We start from the raw sequence: 21969 nt of genomic DNA on the forward strand, positions 1-21969 counted from the left end.
GCCAGTAATGGTCAGCCGTTGCCACAAGTGGGGTATAAGGAGGTCACCATCAAAGTGGGGCGGGTGGAATTGAAAGCCCAAGGGATTGTGATTGTAGATATTGATCGTCGAGAATGTAATCCCATGATGACTCTTGGTACTAATGTTATAGAAAATTGTCTTGCAGAAGTGATTGTTTTGTTGCAACAGGTGGCAGAAAACGCTGGCCACAGTGAGCAACGTGCCCTGCAGAAGGAAATCAGGGCTCTGATGCAGAGACAGCAGGTAGAGCTGACTGGTGGCGAGATTGGTCGTGTCACTGTAAGTGATTCAAACCCCATCGCGATACCTCCCAAGAGTGAAATGTTAATATGGTGTCGAGCAGCCATAGGCCTCAGGGGTAGGGACTACCAGGCCTTGGTAGAACCTGTATATTCAGACAATAGGCCTACTGTTCTGACAGCTCGGGGGGTGGTCGACGTCCGACAGGGGAGAGTGCCCGTATGTGTCCTCAATTGTGGGGAGGAAGAGGTCCACCTAACCAAGTATACCACGCTCGCCAAACTGTTCACTGTCAATAATAGTGTAATACAGACACCTGAACCCTTGGTCCCGTCAAACGTGGCGGAGAACAAAGGTTCTGCAGAGCACTCGAAAGACTGGTGTCGGGAATTGCATGTGGGCACTGACTCTACCCCATCTCATCAAATACAGGGGGCTTACAGGGTAGTACACGAGTACGAGCAGGTATTCAGCAAACACCCCTCAGATTTTGGGCAGGTGAAAGGGATCCAACATCACATCCCCACGGGAGATCACCGACCCATAAAAGAGAGATATCGCCCTGTACCCCCAGCTCATTACCAGTGTGCCAAGGACATGTTGCGGGAAATGAAGGAGGCTGGGGTGGTGAGAGACAGCTGTAGCCCCTGGGCAGCTCCGTTAGTCCTCGTTAAAAAGAAAGATGGTACAATGAGGATGTGTGTTGATTACAGACAGTTGAATCGCATTACACATAAGGACGCATACCCACTGCCCAGGATAGAGGAGTCCCTGGCTGCCTTAAAATCTGCTAACTATTTCTCTACCTTAGATCTCACCAGTGGGTACTGGCAGGTTCCTGTGGCGGAGGCGGACAAAGAGAAGACGGCCTTCACGACGCCAATGGGCCTCTGTGAGTTCAACTACATGCCCTTCGGATTGTGCAATGCTCCCGGAACGTTCCAGAGGATGATGGAGAGCTGCCTGGGACACCTGAACTTTGAAACCGTGCTGCTATATCTGGATGACGTCATAGTCTTCTCTAAAACCTATGAAGACCATCTGAAGCACCTGGCCGAGGTGTTCGAAGCCTTGTCCAACTTCGGCCTAAAGGTGAAACCGTCCAAGTGTCATCTGCTGAAACCTAAAGTGCAGTACCTGAGCCATGTGGTGAGCGCTGAAGGAGTGGCCCCAGACTCCGACAAGGTCACAGTGATCAAGGACTGGCCAAAGCCCAGTGACCTCCACGAAGTCCGGCAGTTCCTCGGGTTGGTAGGTTACTATCGGAGATTCATTAAGGATTTCACCAAGAAGGCCGCACCCTTGCAAAATCTGCTGGTGGGCCAACCAAAGAAGACCAAGGGGAGGAAAACCCCCTTTGATTGGAACGAAGAGCTGGAGGAATCCTTCACCTGTTTGAAGTCGGCACTGACGGGAGAAGAGATACTGGCTTACCCCGAATACGATCAACCGTTTGTGCTGTACACAGATGCCAGTAATGTGGGATTAGGAGCCGTGCTGTCCCAGGTTCAGAATGGCAAAGAAAGGGTGATCGCTTACGCCAGCAGGAAACTCCGTCCCACGGAAAGGAACCCTGACAACTACAGTTCCTTCAAACTGGAATTCCTTGCCCTTGTCTGGGCAGTGACAGAGAGGTTTAAGCACTACCTGGCCTCTGCGAAATTCACCGTCTTCACGGACAACAATCCGCTAACGCATCTGGATACTGCCAAACTCGGGGCTTTGGAACAGCGGTGGATGGCCCGGCTGTCCAACTATGATTTCACCATCAAATATCGGGCAGGACACCAGAATGCCAATGCCGATGCTCTGTCCCGAATGCCCAATCTACCAGAAGTGGGAGAAGACCCGGAGGCACTTGAAGAGGTGGAGCTGCCTGCCTTCCATCGCCCCAAAGCCACTCAGAACTCTCACCATGTGAAGAACAGGCACAAGAACCAACCGGATGCCACGCTGAATCCCCTGCCCCACCACGGATGGGCAGAAACCCAGGATAGTGACCCCGCGGTCCGTCAGGTGAAGGAACTCTTGACGCAGGCTGGGTTGCACCCTGGCCCAGATGATCCACAAGAAACTCAACAGCTGTGGAAGGGGAGAAGCAAACTGTTTATCCATGATGGCAAGTTGTGCAGGAGGAGCATCGACCCACGTACTCATGAATTGGTGTGGCAGATAGTGGTGCCAAGGCGAGATGCGCCCATGGTTCTGGGAGCCTACCATGATGGAGCCGGACACTTCGGATGGAGGAAGCTGGAGAAGCTGCTCCGAGGGAGGTTCTATTGGATTGGCATGAAGAGAACCATTGAGAAGTGGTGTCGAGAGTGTGGTCCGTGTAGTCTGCGAAGGAAGGACCGTGACAGTCAACGGGCTCCCCTGCGGCCTATCATCACCAAACGGCCGCTCGAACTGGTCGCGCTGGATCATGTGAAGCTGACGCCTAGCCGGTCGGGCTATATCTACGCCCTTACCATCGTGGACCACTACTCCAGGTTTTTGGTGGTTGTGCCTGTCAAGGATCTAACAGCTAGGACTGCCGCCAGGGCCTTCCAGCAGCACTTTTGTAGACCCCATGGCTACCCAGAGAAAGTACTGACCGATCAGGGGCCTGCATTCGAAGCGGAAGTGTTCCAAGAATTCTGCCAGTTGTACGGGTGTAAGAAGATCAGAACTACACCGTACCACCCTCAAACTAACGGGATGTGCGAGAAGATGAACCAGGTAGTAATCGATTTGTTGAAGACCTTGCCTGTGGAGGAACGGAATCTGTGGCCGACAAAGTTGCCTGACTTAGTGGATATGTACAACCACATCCCAGTAAGTTCCACCAACTGTACTCCAGCGTACCTGATGCGAGGAAGGTCTAGTCGGTTACCCGTTGATCTGGACATGGGGGTCCTAGTACCCGAAGATACCTCGCCGGATGCAGATTGGGATGCAGAAAGGCAGCGAAGGTACCGCGAAGTACAGGAGTGTGTAGAGAGAAGTCTCGCCCAGGCTAGGCAGAAGCAAGAAAGGGACTACAACCAACACGCTCCTGCGATTCCCCTGTCACCTGGTGAGCAAGTGCTTAAACGAAAGAGGAGGTTACACAAGCTCGATGACCAATGGGAAGCGGAACCGTATACCATCTTGCCATCCGACTTCGACAACACTAAGGTCTGTCTCATCAGCAAGGACAGAGGGGAGACCTCGACAGCGGTATCCAGGGATCACCTTAAGGTCTGCCCCGATAAGTTGAAAGAGAGGGGCACGGCCCCAGAAATCTCCCCGCCGGTGGAAAAGGAGAAGATGTTCCATACTGTCCTTGGTGACTTTCCCCAGTCCTGGACTCAGATAAATCAGGCCATCGCGGTACCTGTTCTAACGTTTCCACAGCCGGACCCACCAGAAACAATGGTGGTACCAGATCATCCGGCCCCGCAACCTCAACAAGCCTTGCCTGAAGAAGCCATGCCAACCGTTGAACCGGCAAATCCTCCCTCTGCTATCAGTGAGCCTGCCGTACCCACTGTTGATAGCAGCAGCTCTGAGAGCCCCAACCTGCCAGTGCTACCCAGACTCACTAGAAGTGTAGTTAGAAGACAGCGCACTACACCAGCGGTAGCAAGCATAGCGGGCCCTATTAGGCCAATAGCAACCCCTGCGCTGCGAAGGTCCACACGCAGCACTCAAAATCAAACTCCCCTCCGCTACAAACTTTGGAGGTATTAATAAGGGCTGCTATTTAATTGAAAATGTTGTATATATATCTTTTTGTTACAGGTTTTTAAATGGACAATAGAGTAATGGACGGTGAATTGCTCAAAAACTTTCAAAAAGGGGGGCCCCTTTGTTTACCCGGGGTCCCCGCTGTTTCAATCACTGAACTGAGAGTCATAAACTGTGCATGACCTAACTTTTGCAACGTTCAAGAATCCTCACCTCCCGTAAAGGGAAGCCTTGTTATGTTCAATTGTTATGCTATTTCAAAAGTTTGTGTGTTTCCTGTTAACATGTATTATTGTTCTTGTTTTCCCAGTCCCGGAGTACTGGATTTAACCGGGGGGGAGTGCAGCACCCCAGAGTCCTGGTTGTTGCAGTACTGTGGCTCCGCCACTATGGGGAGCTGTGGTACGTCTGATTGCACTAAAGGAGTTTCTCTGACCAGGTACACTCACACCACACTTCACACTCCGGCCACCAGGGGGGGTGGTCCTATCTAGTAGGCCACTCCTCACAACTCTGGTAAAACTGGGGGTTGGACAGGAAGACAGAGAGAAGTAGCTGGGAAGAGCTAGTGAGAGGACCTGTCAGGGATGGGATCCTGGCAGATTCCTCAGAGCAGAACTAACCAGTAAACAACGGGAATACAGTAAAGGAGAAATACCAGAAGGGGTCCTGCTGTTAGACCGAGGCAACATCCTTCTGAGGCGCAAACAGTCGGTGGCCGGAACGCCGAGCAAGTAAGAGACTTTAAGTACATTGCAAACCACGGCCGGACAGCTAATTACAGGTTGGCTGTCTCACTTAACACCTAAGCAGACAACGGAGGCAGCTGTGGGAGAGGGGCGACTCTAGGGTCCCGGAAGAACTCCAGGCCTACCCCGTCATACGGGTGCGTCCTACCATACCATCTGGAGGACGGAGAAAGAACAGTAGAGACAGAAAGAAACAGTTGTGAGGACTATCCCGGGAGCTCAGCAGGGAAGAACTACAACACACAGCGCTAGAAGGTAGATACTGATTCCCACCTGTAAGGAGGAACTCCTGATGTGTCGTTGGACCGGCCGGTCTCTGAAAACCCAGTTAACAGCGCTCTGGACTGAGGTCTCCAACATCTTCAGTAAAGAGGTAAAGAGACTGCAACCTGGTGTCTTCATTATTTACCGCGACCTGCACCGTTACAACACCGCTTATTGCACCGGACGTCCCCCACTGACAGACAGGGCCACGGACCGGGTCTAGCCACCGTGACAACCCCAGGACTGAAACTCAGAGGCCCGGCTCCGGGTATCCCCTCGGCCCTGCGGTGGTGTGGGGACGCTCCAGTTCCACCATTACTCCCCAGCAACATGCCCGCTGTCTTGGGGTCATACTTGGTTCCAAGCTTTCATTCACCCCCCCCATCCAATCACTGGCTCGCTCTTGTTATCTGCACCTCAAAAACATTTTTACAATTCAACCATTTCTTACTTTCAACTCTGCAAAAACTCTCACTGTTTCTCTTATTCATTCTCGTCTGGACTATTATAACTCTCTACTAATCGGTATCCCTCTTACCAAATTCTCCCCTCTCCAATATGTCTTGAATGCTGCAGCCAGGATCATTTTCCTCACCAATCGCTATACCGATGCCTCTACTTTTTGCCAGTCATTACATTGGTTACCCATCCACTCCAGAATCCAGTACAAACTTATTACCCTCACCCACAAAGCACTCCACCGATCAGCACCACTCCAAGGATCAGCACCACCCTACATCTCCTCCCTCATCTCAGCCTACCACCCTACCTGTGCCCTCCGTTCTGCTAATGACCTGAGGTTAACATCCTCAATAATCAGAACCTCCCACTCCGGTCTCCAAGACTTTTCATGTGCTGCGCCAATTCTTTGGAATGCACTACCCAAGTTAATATGATTGATCCCCAATCCTCACAGTTTTAAGCTTGCCCTAAAAAACACATTTGATCAGACTGGCCTACTGCCTCAACGCATTAACCTAACTATCCCTGTGTTGTCCATTCAAAATTTTTACCATAATCAGGTTCCTCGTATCATGTTCTCACATACTTTATGCATTTAATAGCCCTCTGTGTCTGTACTGTTACATACTTAGGCCGATAACGGTTCATGCAGCATTACAAGAACACCTGATTCTTACACTATGGCTGGTCCGAACAGTGAAAGCAATTGTTACCATCCACCTTTCACGCCTCCCCTTTTTCCTCTTATATTGTAAGCTTGCGAGCAGGACCCTGATTCCTCTTGGTATCTGTTTTGATCTGTGTTTATTGTTATGCTGTAATGTCTATTGTATGTACAAGTCCCCTCTAAAATGTAAAGCGCTGCGGAATATGTTGGCGCTATAGAAATAAAATGATTATTATTATTTTCTGGATGGTTGGCAACCATTCCTGGGATACTGGACACCACTGCAATCTATCAGAGATAGCTGGTCTCCTAGGCCAGGAGCATGCACACTGCTTAGTAGCTCTTTTCTAACAGAGCCTGTAAGCCTCTAAAGCTGGCCAGGTAGTTGGAGAGCGCTGTTAGCAAATGTGCACACAATTTTATTTTTCTCCAACTAGGTAAAACCGACAAAGTTTTCAAGCAAAAACCATTTCAAGAAACGCTGACATGTTTGTTTTTCCTGGAGGATCTTTTTTTGAGCGTTTCTGGGTGTTTTCTGAAGTGGTTTATCAATATTATCTGCTGCCATTTTCTTAAGCGTTTTTGAGGCATCTTTTGAGAGGTTTTTTTTACATTTTGTGGGGAGATTGGCATGTGTTTTTAAGTCCATTAAGCAATGAGTAAAATGTGTGTATTTTTGGGAGGTGAAAACGCTCATAATGAGCACCAAAAGACACCTAGGAGTCTTCCGGGCAGGTTTTTAGCCTTCCCATCATCTTCTATTGGAAATTACGGAGCAGCTTGAAAATGCCTGAAGAATAGTCAGCTCATTTTGTTTAACTGCTTGGCATTTTTGGAAACCTGAGGAGGTTAAATGATGCTCAAAGAGGCAACATATGAAGATATGAAGTCGATTTTTACATAGAAATGAATAGAGATTCTTGAGCACTTCCTTAGACCACCCCTTCTAACTCCTCATGTTTCCCCCTTGTAAAATACTTATACTCATCTCCGGTGTCAGTGCCATTCCAGCAGTATTGGCACTGGCTCTCCTGGGGATCATGTAGCATTGTCATGTCAGTTAATCCCTCCAGACAATCAGCATTGGCTTCACTTTCCCAGCATTCAGAAAAATCAAGACAACCGGAACAAGTGAGAACTTCAGACATCTTCAGATGTCAATTATTAGGAGAGTAAAGTGAAGCTAGCGCTTATTAGCTGCAGGCATCGTGTGACATAACAATGTCTGTGATCCCCAGTAGAGGCACTGCCGATGCAGCGCCCCAGAGTCCTGGTCGTTGCAGTACTGATGCTCCGCCGCTAAGGGGGGCTATGGTACGTCTGATGGCACTGAAGGAGTTCACCTGACCAGGTATCACAGACACCAATACACTTCACAGTCTGGGCTCCAGGGGGAGCGAAGGGTTCTATGTATTAGGCCACTCCTCACAATCTGGTAAAACTGTTGGTTAGATAGGAAGTTAGAGAGAAGCTGACTGGGTTGGAACCAGGCAACATCCTGTGGCAGAGGGTGTTGCAGGGGAAGATTCAGGGGGGTCCCTGTCAGGGGTGGGATCCTGACAGAGGCCTAGCGAACAGAAAGAACGTTACGGGACCGCGCCTGCACTTCATCGCGGCGGTACCCCAAGAAGGGACAAGAAGCGAGGTTTATTGTGCTGAGTGAGAAACGAGATCAACGCAACAAGGAGAAACACCAGTAGGAGTCGTGCTGTAAGACGAGGCAACATCCTACTGTGACGCGTGGCCGGAACGCCGAGGAAGTATTGAGCTCCAGGCCTTACTTCAAACCTACGGCAGGACAGTCAGTTCTAGACGGGCTGTCTCACCCAAAATCACGTAAGCAGACACAGGGGGCAACATCTGGAGAGGGGCGACTCTAGGGTCCCGGAAGACCTCCGAGCCTACCCGTCATACGGGTGCGTCCTAGCCATATCATCTGGGGGACGAAACAGGACATCATAATCGAGTTGTGAGGGAACTTCAGAAACAGACACAACAGTTGTGAGGACTATCCCGTAAGCACAGCAGGGAAGGACTACAACACACAAGCGCTAGAAGGTAGGCACAGATTTCCACCTGCAAAGGGAACTCTGGAGGTGCCATCGGACCGGCTGGACTCACGCAGCCCGGTTAACCGTATTTCGGACTGAGGATCCGGAAGCCTTCAGTAAAGAGGTAAAGAGACTGCAACCTGGTGTCCTTGTTATTTACTGCGACCGGCACTACACCACAACAGCATCACTCTCCACCTTCATTGGACGCCCCTCAGCAGGGTCACGGGCCGGGTCTAGCCACCGTGACAACCCCAGAACTGAACTAAACCTACAACATAATGCACAACTCAAAATAATATTAAACAAGTTTCTTTATTAACAATCATAAAATTCCATATAGCATATACAAAAGGGAAAACAAAAACAAACAGGTGGAAAAAAGGTGCGGAACCGCACAAAGACCAATGATGGTAAATCTTATAACCAGTCCAGACAGTATTATATCCAATTACAACATTAGTAAGTAATAAATTAAACATGCCATGTTTCTCATGTGTCTATTAAAGGACTAGTTAAATCAATAAATGGATATCTATATGCTGAGGTTAAGTGTCAAATTTTTTGTTCATATGTCACAAAATATATCTATCAATATACTGGTATAGTACGATTTATTCATATGACAACATAATGTCTAATAGAGTATAATCACAACGTAATGAGATTATCCATGCACCAGCAAAATGCGATTGGCATATAGCATAGTATGAGTCAGTGATGTGCTCCAGTAATTGTAGATACAAAGGCCCATAAAGCAAACTAAGAAGTAAAAGACTAAGTAGAGAAATAAGATACTTAACCATATAGGAGGTCCTGTGGCAGCCCGCACCCGCCCGACGCGCGTTTCGCCTGAGCTTAAGCTCAGGCGAAACGCGCGTCGGGAGGGTGCGGGCTGCCACAGGACCTCCTATATGGTTAAGTATTTTATTTCTCTACTTAGTCTTTTACTTCTTAGTTTGCTTTATGGGCCTTTGTATCTACAATTACTGGAGCACATCACTGACTCATACTATGCTATATGCCAATCGCATTTTGCTGGTGCATGGATAATCTCATTACGTTGTGATTATACTCTATTAGACATTATGTTGTCATATGAATAAATCGTACTATACCAGTATATTGATAGATATATTTTGTGACATATGAACAAAAAATTTGACACTTAACCTCAGCATATAGATATCCATTTATTGATTTAACTAGTCCTTTAATAGACACATGAGAAACATGGCATGTTTAATTTATTACTTACTAATGTTGTAATTGGATATAATACTGTCTGGACTGGTTATAAGATTTACCATCATTGGTCTTTGTGCGGTTCCGCACCTTTTTTCCACCTGTTTGTTTTTGTTTTCCCTTTTGTATATGCTATATGGAATTTTATGATTGTTAATAAAGAAACTTGTTTAATATTATTTTGAGTTGTGCATTATGTTGTAGGTTTAGTTCAGTTCTGTAAATGCACGCTGCATATTTACTTTTGTACATATGTGTATTCAACCCCAGAACTGAGACAGAGAGGCCCGGTACTGGGTACCCCTCGGCCCTGCGGCAGTGGGGGCGCTCCACCGACACCAGTTGAACGGTTCCAGCCCCGGAGGTGAGTATAAGTATTATTATTTTACAAGGGGGAAATATAGGAATTCAGGAGGGGTTGTCCGAGTAATTCACAACCCATTTGTTGTTTTTCAGGTGGTTTTTGAAGCGTACATGCTCTAAAGCTGCTTGAAAAAAAAACAATATTGTTTGCATATAGTGTTAGCTCCACATCCCAGTCTCCCCGCACTCCCCTGATGCTCCTGAGGCATCAGTACTGTCTGCCTGTAGCATTGGAGAGCATGCACTTTGGGCCAATGATGGTCCAAATTTCAAACAGAAATGTGAATGTCAGGTGAGCTGTGCTTTCCTGAAAAAAACAAGATTAGACAATCATTTTAAATAACTGACATTTTAAGTTCGAAACCAAGACTCACATTAGGACCCACATTGCACATCTCATAATTGTCCCTATAGTATCTGCCTGACGACAGCCACATAGGGCATAGACACTTGTCCATGATAGTTACTTTTCATTTTTAAGAAGTTACAGTCCTACATAGATGGAAGTTTGAGAAGGGAAGGTGTACTTTAAATGCATTTTTATAAATTCTAGAAGGATTACTGTGACACAGCGATGTATGTAGATTGATCAATCATTATGATCATGCAGTACAGATTACATAACATGTATTACTTGATTCAGAAAAGTTCATTCGTGATTAAATCCACAGACCTCTTGACTCATGATTGTGGGGCGTAACAAGTTTCCTATGAGGTAGGAGCAGGCGGTAGCCCTGGAGTGCAGTGTCTACCTCTCCCCCAGTATATGTATGCAACCTCAATAAATGAACAATTGATACGTGACCTCTGTACTACGCGTCTCCGCTTAGTGGGTTATAAGAGACATGGCTGGCATACATGGCACACTTACATTGTAGACTTTACCATCGTAGGTGTACTGTCGGAAGAGACCATGAGAATACCGCGAGGACACAGGGCGCCCTAGATTGTTTACATAATCTGTGGATAGAAGTGATATGACTCAAACTCATATAAAACTATATTCATAATTGGCGACGGCAAATAAAACTGAACAATGTTATACAACGGGTTCTTCCTGCTTGTACTCCAGCAAGTATAATGCCAGGCATTCTTCACCATAGCACTTCCCTTATTGCTTAAAGGATTTTGTCCTAGCATAAAATTAAGGTGCTTCTGCTGAGCGGGAAACAATTCCTGAGGAATAATGAGTCCATAAGTATTCCTTTTAGAATGAATACTATCCCACCCTCCATTGTGGGCTGCCTATGTGAAAATCCAGAGACCCATCATAGAACTAGGGAATGTAGGCATGTCAGAAGCTTTACTTGAAGGTCCCAATGCAAAATCTGCAGAGGGGACCCCAACTATCAAAGGTCTTTAAAGGGGGTTGTCCGGGCAAAATAAATCTTTGTCCAGGGCATTAGATACAGTGGGGGAAATATGTATTTGATCCCTTGCTGATTTTGTAAGTTTGCCCACTGACAAAGACATGAACCGTCTATAATTGTAAGGGTAGGTTAATATTAACATTGAGAGATAGAATATCAAAAATAAAATCCAGAAAATCATATTGTATAAATTATATAAATGTATTTGCAATTTGCAGTGAGAAATAAGTACTTGATCCCTCTGGCAAACAAGACTTAATACTTGGTGGCAAAACCCTTGTTGGCCAGCACAGCAGTCAGACGTTTTTTTGTAGTTGATAATGAGGTTTGCACACATGTCAGGAGGAATTTTGGTCCACTCCTCTTTGCAGATTATCTCTAAATCATTAAGATTTTGATTCTGTCGCTTCAACTTGCTCCATAAGTTTTCTATGGGATTAAGGTCTGGAGACTGGCTAGGCCACTCTATGACCTTAATGTGCTTCTACTTGAGCCATTCCTTTGTTGCCTTGGATGTATGTTTTGGGTCATTGTCTTGCTGGAAGACCCAACCATGACCCATTTTTAATGTCCTTGCAGAGGGAAAGAGGTTGTCACTCAGGATTTTACGGTACATGGCTCCATCCATTTTCTCATTGATGCAGTGAAGTAGTCCTGTGCCCTTAGCAGAGAAACACGCTCAAAACATAATGTTTCCACCTCCATGCTTGACAGTGGGGACGGTGTTCTTTGGGTCATAGGCAGCATTTCTCTTCCTCCTTAAAACAGCGAGTGGAGTTAATGCCAAAGACCTCAATTTTTGTCTCACCTGACCACAGCACCTTCTCAAAACCAAAAAAAACAATAGAGCAGGATCATAGAAAGTCACTAAAAACAAAGGACAAGAATCATTAAAACTATTAATGTAAACAAGTTTAAAAAAAATATTCAAATTTATATAGGACATAAATAATGAGGAATACAGTGTGTACCTACTGAGTCACTGTACTCAGGCTTGTCTGGCAGTGGAAGTTGGCACCCTAAGTTACTGTGGTAGGCGCCCTCACTCGACAGCTCACTCTGGTATCCCTAGAACTCCCTACAATGGAGATGTCCTAGATGGTCACTATATTAGGCCCTCCTGGCAGTGGAGGTTGGCACCCTAAGTTACTGCGGTAGGCGCCCCACTCCTCGACGGCCCATCCTGATATCCCTAAAAATCCCTACAATGGAGAAAAAAGTGTCCCAATACACCCCAAATACCTGTGTGAAACCCCCCAAAAAAGGAATATAGAAATAAAAATGATGCATAAATTATGTTAACTAAATGTCAATTAATCAACAATTATCGACTGAGTAGACTAATTTGGATGAATAATTTTAGTACGTTGTACTCAAATTACATCAAAAAAACATCCCTTTAAGACAAATTATCCTTAATGAACAAATATTAACTCAAAAGTAAGTAGGGGTAAACAGGATGCAATAATCATATATCATTGTCCCAATGTATCAGCAATGTAGGGATACCCAGACAATCATAATCCGTAATAGGACTAATATGGCAATAAAGTGTACAATGCAGAGACACAATCATCTATTTGCAATAATAATAAAGTGCACAGTGCAATAAATCAAATAATTTTGTACTCATCTATTTGCCGTAGTACATCATCATAGTAGCCAGGAATCCCATGACACAATTGAAGCCCCAGTCAGGCTCTATTCAGAAATAGCGACATTCCAAAGCAATGCCCAAGCATTTTTGGGGTTTTTTTTCACGCGGGTATTTGGGGTGTATTGGGACACTTTTTTTCTCCATTGTAGAGATTTCTAGGGATATCAGGGTGAGCCGTCGAGGAGTGGGGGCGCCTACTGCAGAAACTTAGGTCGTCTACCTCTACTGCCAGGCATGACCTAATATAGAGACCATCTAGGACATCTCCATTGTAGGGAGTTCTAGGGATACCAGGGTGAGCCGTCGAGGAGTGGGGCACCTGCCGCAGTAACTTAGGATGCCAACCTCCATTGCCAGGCAGGGCTCAGTACAGTGACCCAGTAGGTACACACTGTATTCCTCATTATATATGTCCTATATAAATTTGAACATTTTTTTAAAACTTGTTTTCATTAAAAGTTAAGTTTTAAGGATCTTTGTTCTTTGGTTTTTGTCACAGCACCTTCTTCCAATCACTCACAGAATCATCCAGGTGTTCATTGGCAAACTTCAGATGGGCCTACACATGTGCCTTCTTGAGCAGGCGGATCTTGTGGGCCCTGCAGGATTTTAAACCTTTACGGCGTAATGTGTTACCAATGATTTTCTTGGCAACTGTGGTCCCAGCTGCCTTTAGATCATTAACAGTTCCCCCCGTGTAATTTTAGGCTGATCTCTCACCTTCCTCATGATCAAGGATACCCCACGAGGTGAGATTTTGCATGGTGCCCCACATCGATGTGGATTGACAGTCATTTTGTATTTCTTCCATTTTCTTACTATTGCACCAACAGTTATCTCCTTCCCACCCAGCGTCTCACTTATGGTTTTGCAGCCCATTCCAGCTTTGTGCAGGCCCTATGATCTTGTCCCTGACATTCTTATAAAGCTTTTTGGTCTTGCCCATGTTGTAGAGGTTAGAGTCTGCCTGATTACCTGAGTCTGTAGACAGAAGTCTTTTATGAAGGTGACTATGTATGACAGCTGTCTTTAATGCAGGTAACGAGTTGATTAGGAGCGTCTAACTGGTCAGTAGGAGCCAGAACTCTTAATGGTTGGTAGGGGATCAAATACTTATTTCTCACTGCAAAATGCAAATACATTTATATATGGTAACTTGATTTTCTGGATTTTATTTTTGATATTCTATCTCTCAATGTTAAAATTAACCTACCCTTAAAATTATAGACGGTTCTTGTCTTTGTCAGTGGGCAAAGTTACAAAATCAGCAAGGGATCAAATACTTATTTCCCCCACTGTATGTAAAAATAACAAACCAACAATAATCCCTTCCTTTATAAGTAGGAGTACAATGACAATAAAGTATGTAAAGAGGAGGAATTCCAAATTCCTTACAATTGATCTGTCAGCCAGGGAGCAAGTACTGACTGCTCTTATATAGTCAGAGTACAGACTACCACAAACAGCTGCCTGCATTCTGCTGAAAGATTGTCTAGGAATATAAGGAATGGCAAGACCAACCTTGCTTCTGCTGGAAACCAAGCCGTGCCAGGATTTTAGGCATTGTAAGTTTCTTCTTACTGAGTCCATACGACTGCAGCCATACTGTAGACGAAACCGGCGCTGCTGCTTCCATAGCTGACAAGGGGAAACAATGTAAATTCAGTAGATTCCGTTCTAGGCAGCTGACAGTCTAATTGTTTCCTGCAAGGACCTGTTAAAATATTCTGGATTCTTGCAAAATGTTAAGAGGGATCCTGAGAAGGACAACCAGATGTAAGACATCACCTTGTTAAATAAAAATGACAATGGGTTATTCCAAGAGAAATGTATCACCTATGTAATATATGGTGAGAGAGGAGAGACCACAAAAGCGGGGGCTTAGAGTCAATCCCCAAAACACAAGTATTGTGATAATCCCCGAGCACTGATTAGGTAACAAGGAGCTGCCATTGGTCAGGAATTGGCTCGGAAGCTGATATCTCGCATGTCAGGGTGAGGGGCAGAAGTCATGAAAAATAAGGGTCAACACTGTAACTATTGAGTCTGTACGTAAACGTAATACGTTTATCAAGAAAAGATTAAAAGCTTCTAATTGTACTTCAGTAACCGTAGAAACATCTGACTAAACGATCTAAACCCCGAAGCAGCAAACATTGTGAAAACCAACATTTTTTGCCAGTCTGAAAACTTTTAGCCACAACTGTACAATGTATAGGCCTGTGATAATGTGTGCAGAACATATATGTACCTTATATTAGTGATTATTTGTGTACCGAATGTGAATATGCATGTGTGATATATAAGAATGTGTTCTGTGAATGTGTGCAATTTATTTTTTTAATTGTATATGTGGGTATAAATTGTGTGTACAACATACAGGTTCTTCTCACAAAATTAGATCATCAAAAGGTTAATTTATTTCAGTTGTTCAATACAAAAAGTGAAACTCATATTATATAGTTATTACAGAGTAATCTATTTCAAGTGTTTATTTCTGTTAATGTTGATGATTATGGCTTACAGCCAATGAAAACCCAAAAGTCATTATCTCAGTAAATTAGAATACTTTATAACCTCAGCTTGAAAAATGATTTTAAACTCCGAAATGTTGGCCTACTGAAATGTATGTTTAGTAAATGCACTCAATACTTGGTCGGGGCTCCTTTTGCATCAATTACTGCATCAATGCGGTGTGGCATGGAGGCGATCAGCCTGCGGCACTGCTGAGATGATATGGAAGCCCAGGTTGCTTTGATAGCAGCCTTCAGCTCATCTGCATTGTTGGGTCTGGTGTCTCATCTTCCTCTTGACAATACCCCATAGATTCTCTGTGGGTTTAAGGTCAGGCGAGTATGTGGCCAATCAAGCACAGTGATACTGTTGTTTTTAAACCAGATATTGGTACTTTTGGCATTGTGGACAGGTGCCAAGTCCTGCTGGAGAATTAAATTTCCATCTCCAAAAAGCTTGTCTGCAGAGGGAAGCATGAAGTGCTCTAAAATTTCCTGGTAGACGGCTGCGCTGACTTTGGTCTTGATAAAACACAGTGGACCTACACCAGCAGATGACATGGCTCCCCAAACCATCACTGATTGTGGAAACTTCACACTAGACCTCAAGCAGCTTGGATTGTATGCCTCTCCACTCTTCCTCCAGAGTCTTGGACCATGACTTCGAAATTAAATGCAAAATTTACTTCCATCTGAAAACAACACCTTGGACCACTGAGCAACAGTGCAGTTCTTTTTCTCCTTGGCCCAGGTAAGATGCTTCTGGCATTGTCTATTGGTCATGAGTGGCTTGACACAAGGAATGCGACACTTGTAGCCCATGTCCTGGATACGTCTGTGTGTGTTGGCTCTTGAAGCATTGCCTCCAGCAGTAGTCCACTCCTTGTGAATCTCCCCTGAATTTTTGAATGGCCTTTTCTTAACAATCCTTTCAAGGCTGCGGTTATTCCGGTTGCTTGTGCACCTTTTTCTACCATATTTTTTCCTTCCACTCAACTTTCCATTATTATGCTTGGATACAGCAGTCTGTGAACAGCCAGCTTCTTTAGTAATGACTTTTTGTAGCTTGCCCTCCTTGTGGAGTGTGTCAATGACTACCTTCTGGACATCTGTCAAGTCAGCAGTCTTCCCCATGATTGTGGAGCCTACTGAAACAGACTATGGGACCTTTCTAAACACTAAGGAAGCCTTTGCAGGTGTGTTCGATAATGATTCTAATTTACTGAGATAATTACTTTTGGGGTTTCATTGGCTGTAAGCCATAATCATCAACATTAACAGAAATAAACACTTGAAATAGATCACTCTGCTTGTAATGACGCTATATATGAGTTTCATTTTTTGCCTTGAAGAACTGAAATAAATTAACTTCTTGATGACATTCTAATTTTTTTAGAAGCACATGTATGTGCCTTTTATATCAGTGTTTGTATATATGTGTAGCTACTGTGAATATAAGTGTAGGGTATAGTGGAGGGGTCCAGACACAGGTCTTTAACTGCAAGTATCCACCCATGAAATAGCATGTTCTCTGTGTGTATACCTAGGCTAAAAACACTACTGCACTTTTACAGTACGTGCTCTAGTGCTCCCTGTCATTAGCCACTGCAGACTGGATGGCTGACAATAGTGTTGATCAATGAAATCGCTGAACGCGGGACATGATCACTAGTGCCCAACCATGGCTATTACTACCCCCATGACCACCCCTGTCCTATAATCACTATCGGCCTTGACCACTACTGCCCCATGATCTCTCCTGCCGGTGATCACTACTATTCCCATGACCATTATTGCCTCTACCATCTTTATTCGCCCTATGATCACTCCTGCCCCATGATTATTATTCAGCCCTATAATTCCTACTGCCCCATGATCATTACTATCCTCTTGGTCACTCCTTCCCCCATGGTCGCTACTTTATCTGCAGCACTTACACACAGTGACCGGCGCGGCCATAGCGCAGCAGACTCGTTACATGTCGGTGGTTATTGTACGATTCAGCAGTAACCAGAACACGTCACATCCCGGTACACACATAACACATTGCTTACCTGCACGCACTGTACCATCGGGTCACCGACTCCACTTGCTGACCATAGAAACGGTGGTTGCTAAGTTCTGGCCAATCAGTATGAAGGGCGGGATTGAAGTGCGGCTAGATGTGAAGGGCGGGACTGAAGGTGTGGCTGTGTTTGAGGGGCGGGACTGAAGGCGTGGCTGTGTATGAGATGCGCGGCGGGAGGTGTGGCTGTTTGAGGGGCGGGACTGAAGGCGTGGCTGTGTATAAGGTGCGAGACGAGGATGTAGCTGGGTGTCAGGGGCGGGACGGAAGGTGTGGCTGGATACGAAGTGCGGGAGGGAGTTTGTGTTTATGTAAAGGGCGGGGCAGAGAGGTGTGGCTGTGTTAGGGGCGGGGCAGAAGGTGTGACTGTCATAGGCGGGGCAAGAGGTGTGGCTAGTTGGGGGCGGGGTAAGAGGTGTGGCTAGTTGGGGCGGGGCAGAAGTGTGGCTGGATGAAGCAGAACCTTCCTTCCATGCTGTGTGCAGCCCGGTGGTCGCGCTCCTCATTGCCTCCTGTGCGTTGCTTGTAGCCGGTAATGGCGGAGCAGCGGTGCCCTTTCCTGGGGCAGACCGCTGCAGTACACGTGCCTGGCGCGTGTATCAGCATGATCGCTCACAGGTCGCAGGCAATCTACCGCGGGGATCTGCGCAGCGTGTCCTTTATAACAAAGCCCTCCTGTAACCTGTGCTAGCTCCATCATGAGAAACACATTGCCCTAAGCAGAGCCGGAGCCCCTGTATATAGCACAAGAGGGCCCACAGCACAGCAATGGCAGAGGAGGAGAATCCCACACTGAGGCTCCTGCACACTATCAGTATCTGTAAGCCCAAACCAGGAGTAGGTGATAAATACTGAAGTGGTGCATATGTTTCTATTATACTTTTCCTCTGATTGCTCCACTCCTGGTTTTTACTTTTAGGCCATGTTCACACTTTGCGGGTTTTACCGCGGATCCGCGGCGATTTTGATGCTGCGGGTCCGCAGCAGTTTCCATTGCGTTTACATTTACATGTAAACCCTATGGAAACTGCAAACCGCTGTGCACATGCTGCGGGAAAAACCGCGCAGAAACGCAGCAGTTTACATTCCGCAGCATGTCACTTCTTTTGTGCAGAATCGCTGCGATTCTGCACCCATAGAAATGCATTGTTCCGCTTACTTCCCGCATGGGGCTGTGCCCACGATGCGGGAAGTAAGCGGATAATGTGCAGATGGTACCCGGGGTGGAGGAGAGGAGACTCTCCTCCAGGCCCTGGGAACCATATTTGTGTAAAAAAAAAAGAATTAAAATAAAAAATAATGATATACTCACCTCTCAGCGCTGCACGCAGCCGTCCGGTCTCAGTTGCTGTGCGAGCAGGACCTACGGTGACGTCGCGGTCACATGACCGTGACGTCACAAAGGTCCTTCTCGCACAGCATCTTTGGAACCGGAGCGCCGCGTGCAGCGCCGAGGAGATCCGGACATCAGAGGGTGAGTATAACCAATTTTTATTATTTTTACCATTACTATTGATGCTGCATATTGCCGCATATGCAGCATCAATAGTATAGGAGTAATCCCGCAGCGGAAACCGCAAAACAAACCGCGATAAATCTGCAGGGATAACCGCAGCGGTTTTGCCCTGCAGATTTATCAAATCCGCTGTCTGCAATGTTGAGGGCAAAGTACTGCAGTGCGCAGGTGCTGGGCCTCTCTGACCTTTCCCTGCACCTGCGCACTGCAGTACTTTGCTCTGCCCTCAACATTGCAGACAAGGTACGCCGGAGCCACGGCAGGAAGACAAGAAGAGGACGTCATCGTAAGAAGATGGGAGGCGCCGGACCGCGACACCCATGGGACCAGAACTGCAGCGGGACCGCCCCTGGGTGAGTATAATATAACCTCTTTTTCTCATCTTTCAGGATACATCGGGGGCTTATCTACAACATTCCAGAATACTGTAGATAAGCCCCTGATGCGGTGGGCTTAGCTCACCTTCGATTTTGGGGGTGACAGGTTCCCTTTAATGAGTGGCCTTTTCATTGCTGCATTTCGTGAGCCGTCCCTTTTTTTGTGCTGAGATGTACTTTTTATGGCACTCTTTGGCGTATGTATAAAGCTTGGCATGTTTTTGTATTGTTTTTGAGTCTTTCTTTGCTCCTACATGTGATATGAAACAATTCTCTGCTTGGTCTGATTACAGCAATACCAAATGTATATATAGTTTTTAATGTTTTACTACTTTCACATAAAAATAGTTGAAAAAAATGTTTTTATATTGCTGCATTCCAACACCTACAGAATGTGTATTTTCCTCACAGAGGGCGCCCTCCTCCCTTTCTGGACCACTTAGGTGCTGCAGGTCTTCAATGTGGCATTTAACCCCTCCAGCCCAAAGCCTGCTTGCACCTTCCTGACCGGGACAATTTTTACAATTCTGACCACTGTCCCTTTATGAGGTTATAACTCTGGAACGCTTCAACGAATCCCAGCGATTCTGAGATTGTTTTTTCGTGACATATTGTATTTCATGATAGTGGTAAGATTTCTTTGATATGACTTAGGTTTATTTATGAATTTTACAATTTTCATTCTTTATTTTTATGCCCTTAAATCACAGAGATATGTCACACAAAATAGCTAATAACATTTCCCACATGTCTACTTTACAGCAGCACAATTTTTGAAACAATTATTTTTTTTGTTAGGAAGTTATAAGGGTTAAAAGTTGACCAGCAATTTCTCATTTTAACAAAATTTACAAAACTATATATTTTTTTCAGGGACCACAACACATTTAGGCCGGGATCGCACATACGCGAGATACGGCCGAGTCTCGCAGGTGAAAACCCAGCTCTGGCACCGGCACTCCGGAGCGGAGCGTGCAGCCGCACAGCAATACATGGAGCTGCACGCTCCGCTCCGGAATGCCGGCGCCAGAGCTGGGTTTTCACCTGCGAGACTCGGCCGTATCTCGCGTATGTGTGATCCCGGCCTTAAAGTGACTTTGAGGGGCTTATATGACAGAAAATACCCAAAAGTGACAACATTCCAATAACTACACCCCTCAAGGTGCTCAAAACCACATTCAAGAAGTTTATTAACCCTTCAGGTGCTTCATGAGAATTAATGGAAGGTGGAAGGAAAAATATATACATTTAATTTTTTTCACAAAATTTCCTTTAGACCCAATTTTTTTTACTTTCTCAAGGGTATCAGGAGAAAATGTACCATACAATTTGTTGTGAAATTGCTCCTGAGTAAGCCGATACCCCATATGTGGACAAAAATTACTGTTTGTGCACACAGCAGGGCTTGGAAGGGAAGGAGCGCCATTTGACTTTTTAAACGCAAAATTTACGGGAATAATTGGCAGATGCCATGTCGCGTTTGCAGAGCCCCTGATGTGACTAAACAGTGGAAACCCCCCACAAGTGACACTATTTTGGAAACTAGACCCCTCAGGGAACTTGTGTGTGATGAGCACCTTGAATGCCCAGGTTCTTCATAGAAGCTTATAACATTGAGCCGTGAAATAAAAAAAAAAATACCGGATTACTTACCGGTAATGCTCTTTTATAGAGCCCACGACAGCACCCACCAGACAGCACCCACCAGAGAGAGGGGATCCGCCCCTAGGAACAGGAAACCTACAGAGAGATAAAAGGGGCGGCCCCCCTCGTTCCTCAGTTTGTATTACAGAGAATAGGAGGAACCGCCACCAGGCTTTAGTTAATAGGCTCAGTAATATGTACATATTTACAACTTAAAGTATATTGTTCTACTATTAACACCTCACCACCAAGGCACCTCATGCTACTATAAAAAAGGGAGGGATGTGAGTGGGTGCTGTCATGGGCTCTATAAAAGAGCATTACCGGTAAGTAATCTGGTATTTTCTAATCGCCACGACAGCACCCAACAGAGAGATTTACAGAGATTATAATTTGGGTGGGTTCACCGTGTCAAGGACCGATATTCCAAAGGCTAGATCCGAGGAAGAAGACAGATCTAATCTATAGTGCTTATAAAAAGTACTAGGTGAGGACCAGGTTGCGGCCTTACATATAAGGTCTATTGGCACATCTGCCTTCTCCGCCCAGGAAGTCGACAAAGCCCTTGTAGAGTGTGCACCCATATGTAGTGGAGGATCTCTTCCTTTAGCTTTATATGCCAGAATTATGGCCTCTCTGATCCAGCGTGACCACGTATTCTTTGTGACTTTGGAGCTTTGCTCTTACCTTGGAAAGAGACAAAGAGAGCCCTACTCTTCCTCCAGTCCCTAGTCTTCTCTAAGTAGGCTTGAATAGTCCTCTTAACATCTAGGGTATGAAGTTTCTCCTCCTCTGGAGTCGAGTGATCCTCATAAAAAGTAGGCAGGAAGATCTCTTGGGATCTATGAAACTTAGTAGCAACTTTAGGAAGATAGGACGGATACGTTTTTAAAATTATTGTCAGATGCTACTGATAAAAACGGAGGGTCTATTGACAAGGCTTGGAGATCACTCACCCTCCTAGCAGATACCAGCGCTACTAACAATACTGTCTTTAATAAGATATTTTTTTAATGAGGCTGTATGAAAGGGTTCAAAGGGGTTCTCTGTTAACGCA

The 21969-nt window shown here is 45.6% G+C and overlaps 1 protein-coding gene across 2 annotated transcripts in view; it reads right to left on the bottom strand.

Annotated features, from left to right (window-relative positions):
- Positions 1 to 17494, bottom strand: part of VWA3B (von Willebrand factor A domain containing 3B) — a 353597-nt gene extending 336103 nt beyond the window's left edge. The window contains exons 1-3 of one of the 2 annotated variants that reach the window (XM_077296867.1): positions 17365 to 17494; positions 14319 to 14435; positions 10642 to 10730 (exon numbers count right to left, since the gene is read on the bottom strand). In XM_077296867.1, the coding sequence (XP_077152982.1) occupies positions 10642 to 10730; positions 14319 to 14433 (204 nt within the window). In that variant the 5' untranslated portion in view covers positions 14434 to 14435; positions 17365 to 17494. Of the gene's footprint in view, positions 1 to 10641; positions 10731 to 14318; positions 14436 to 17247; positions 17341 to 17364 lie in introns of those variants that run through there. The other variant, XM_077296866.1, reaches the window with a different exon arrangement.
- Positions 17495 to 21969: the final 4475 nt, after the last annotated feature.

The sequence above is a fragment of the Ranitomeya variabilis genome, chromosome 3 (assembly GCF_051348905.1).
Source record: "Ranitomeya variabilis isolate aRanVar5 chromosome 3, aRanVar5.hap1, whole genome shotgun sequence".
Classification (NCBI taxonomy): domain Eukaryota; kingdom Metazoa; phylum Chordata; class Amphibia; order Anura; family Dendrobatidae; genus Ranitomeya; species Ranitomeya variabilis.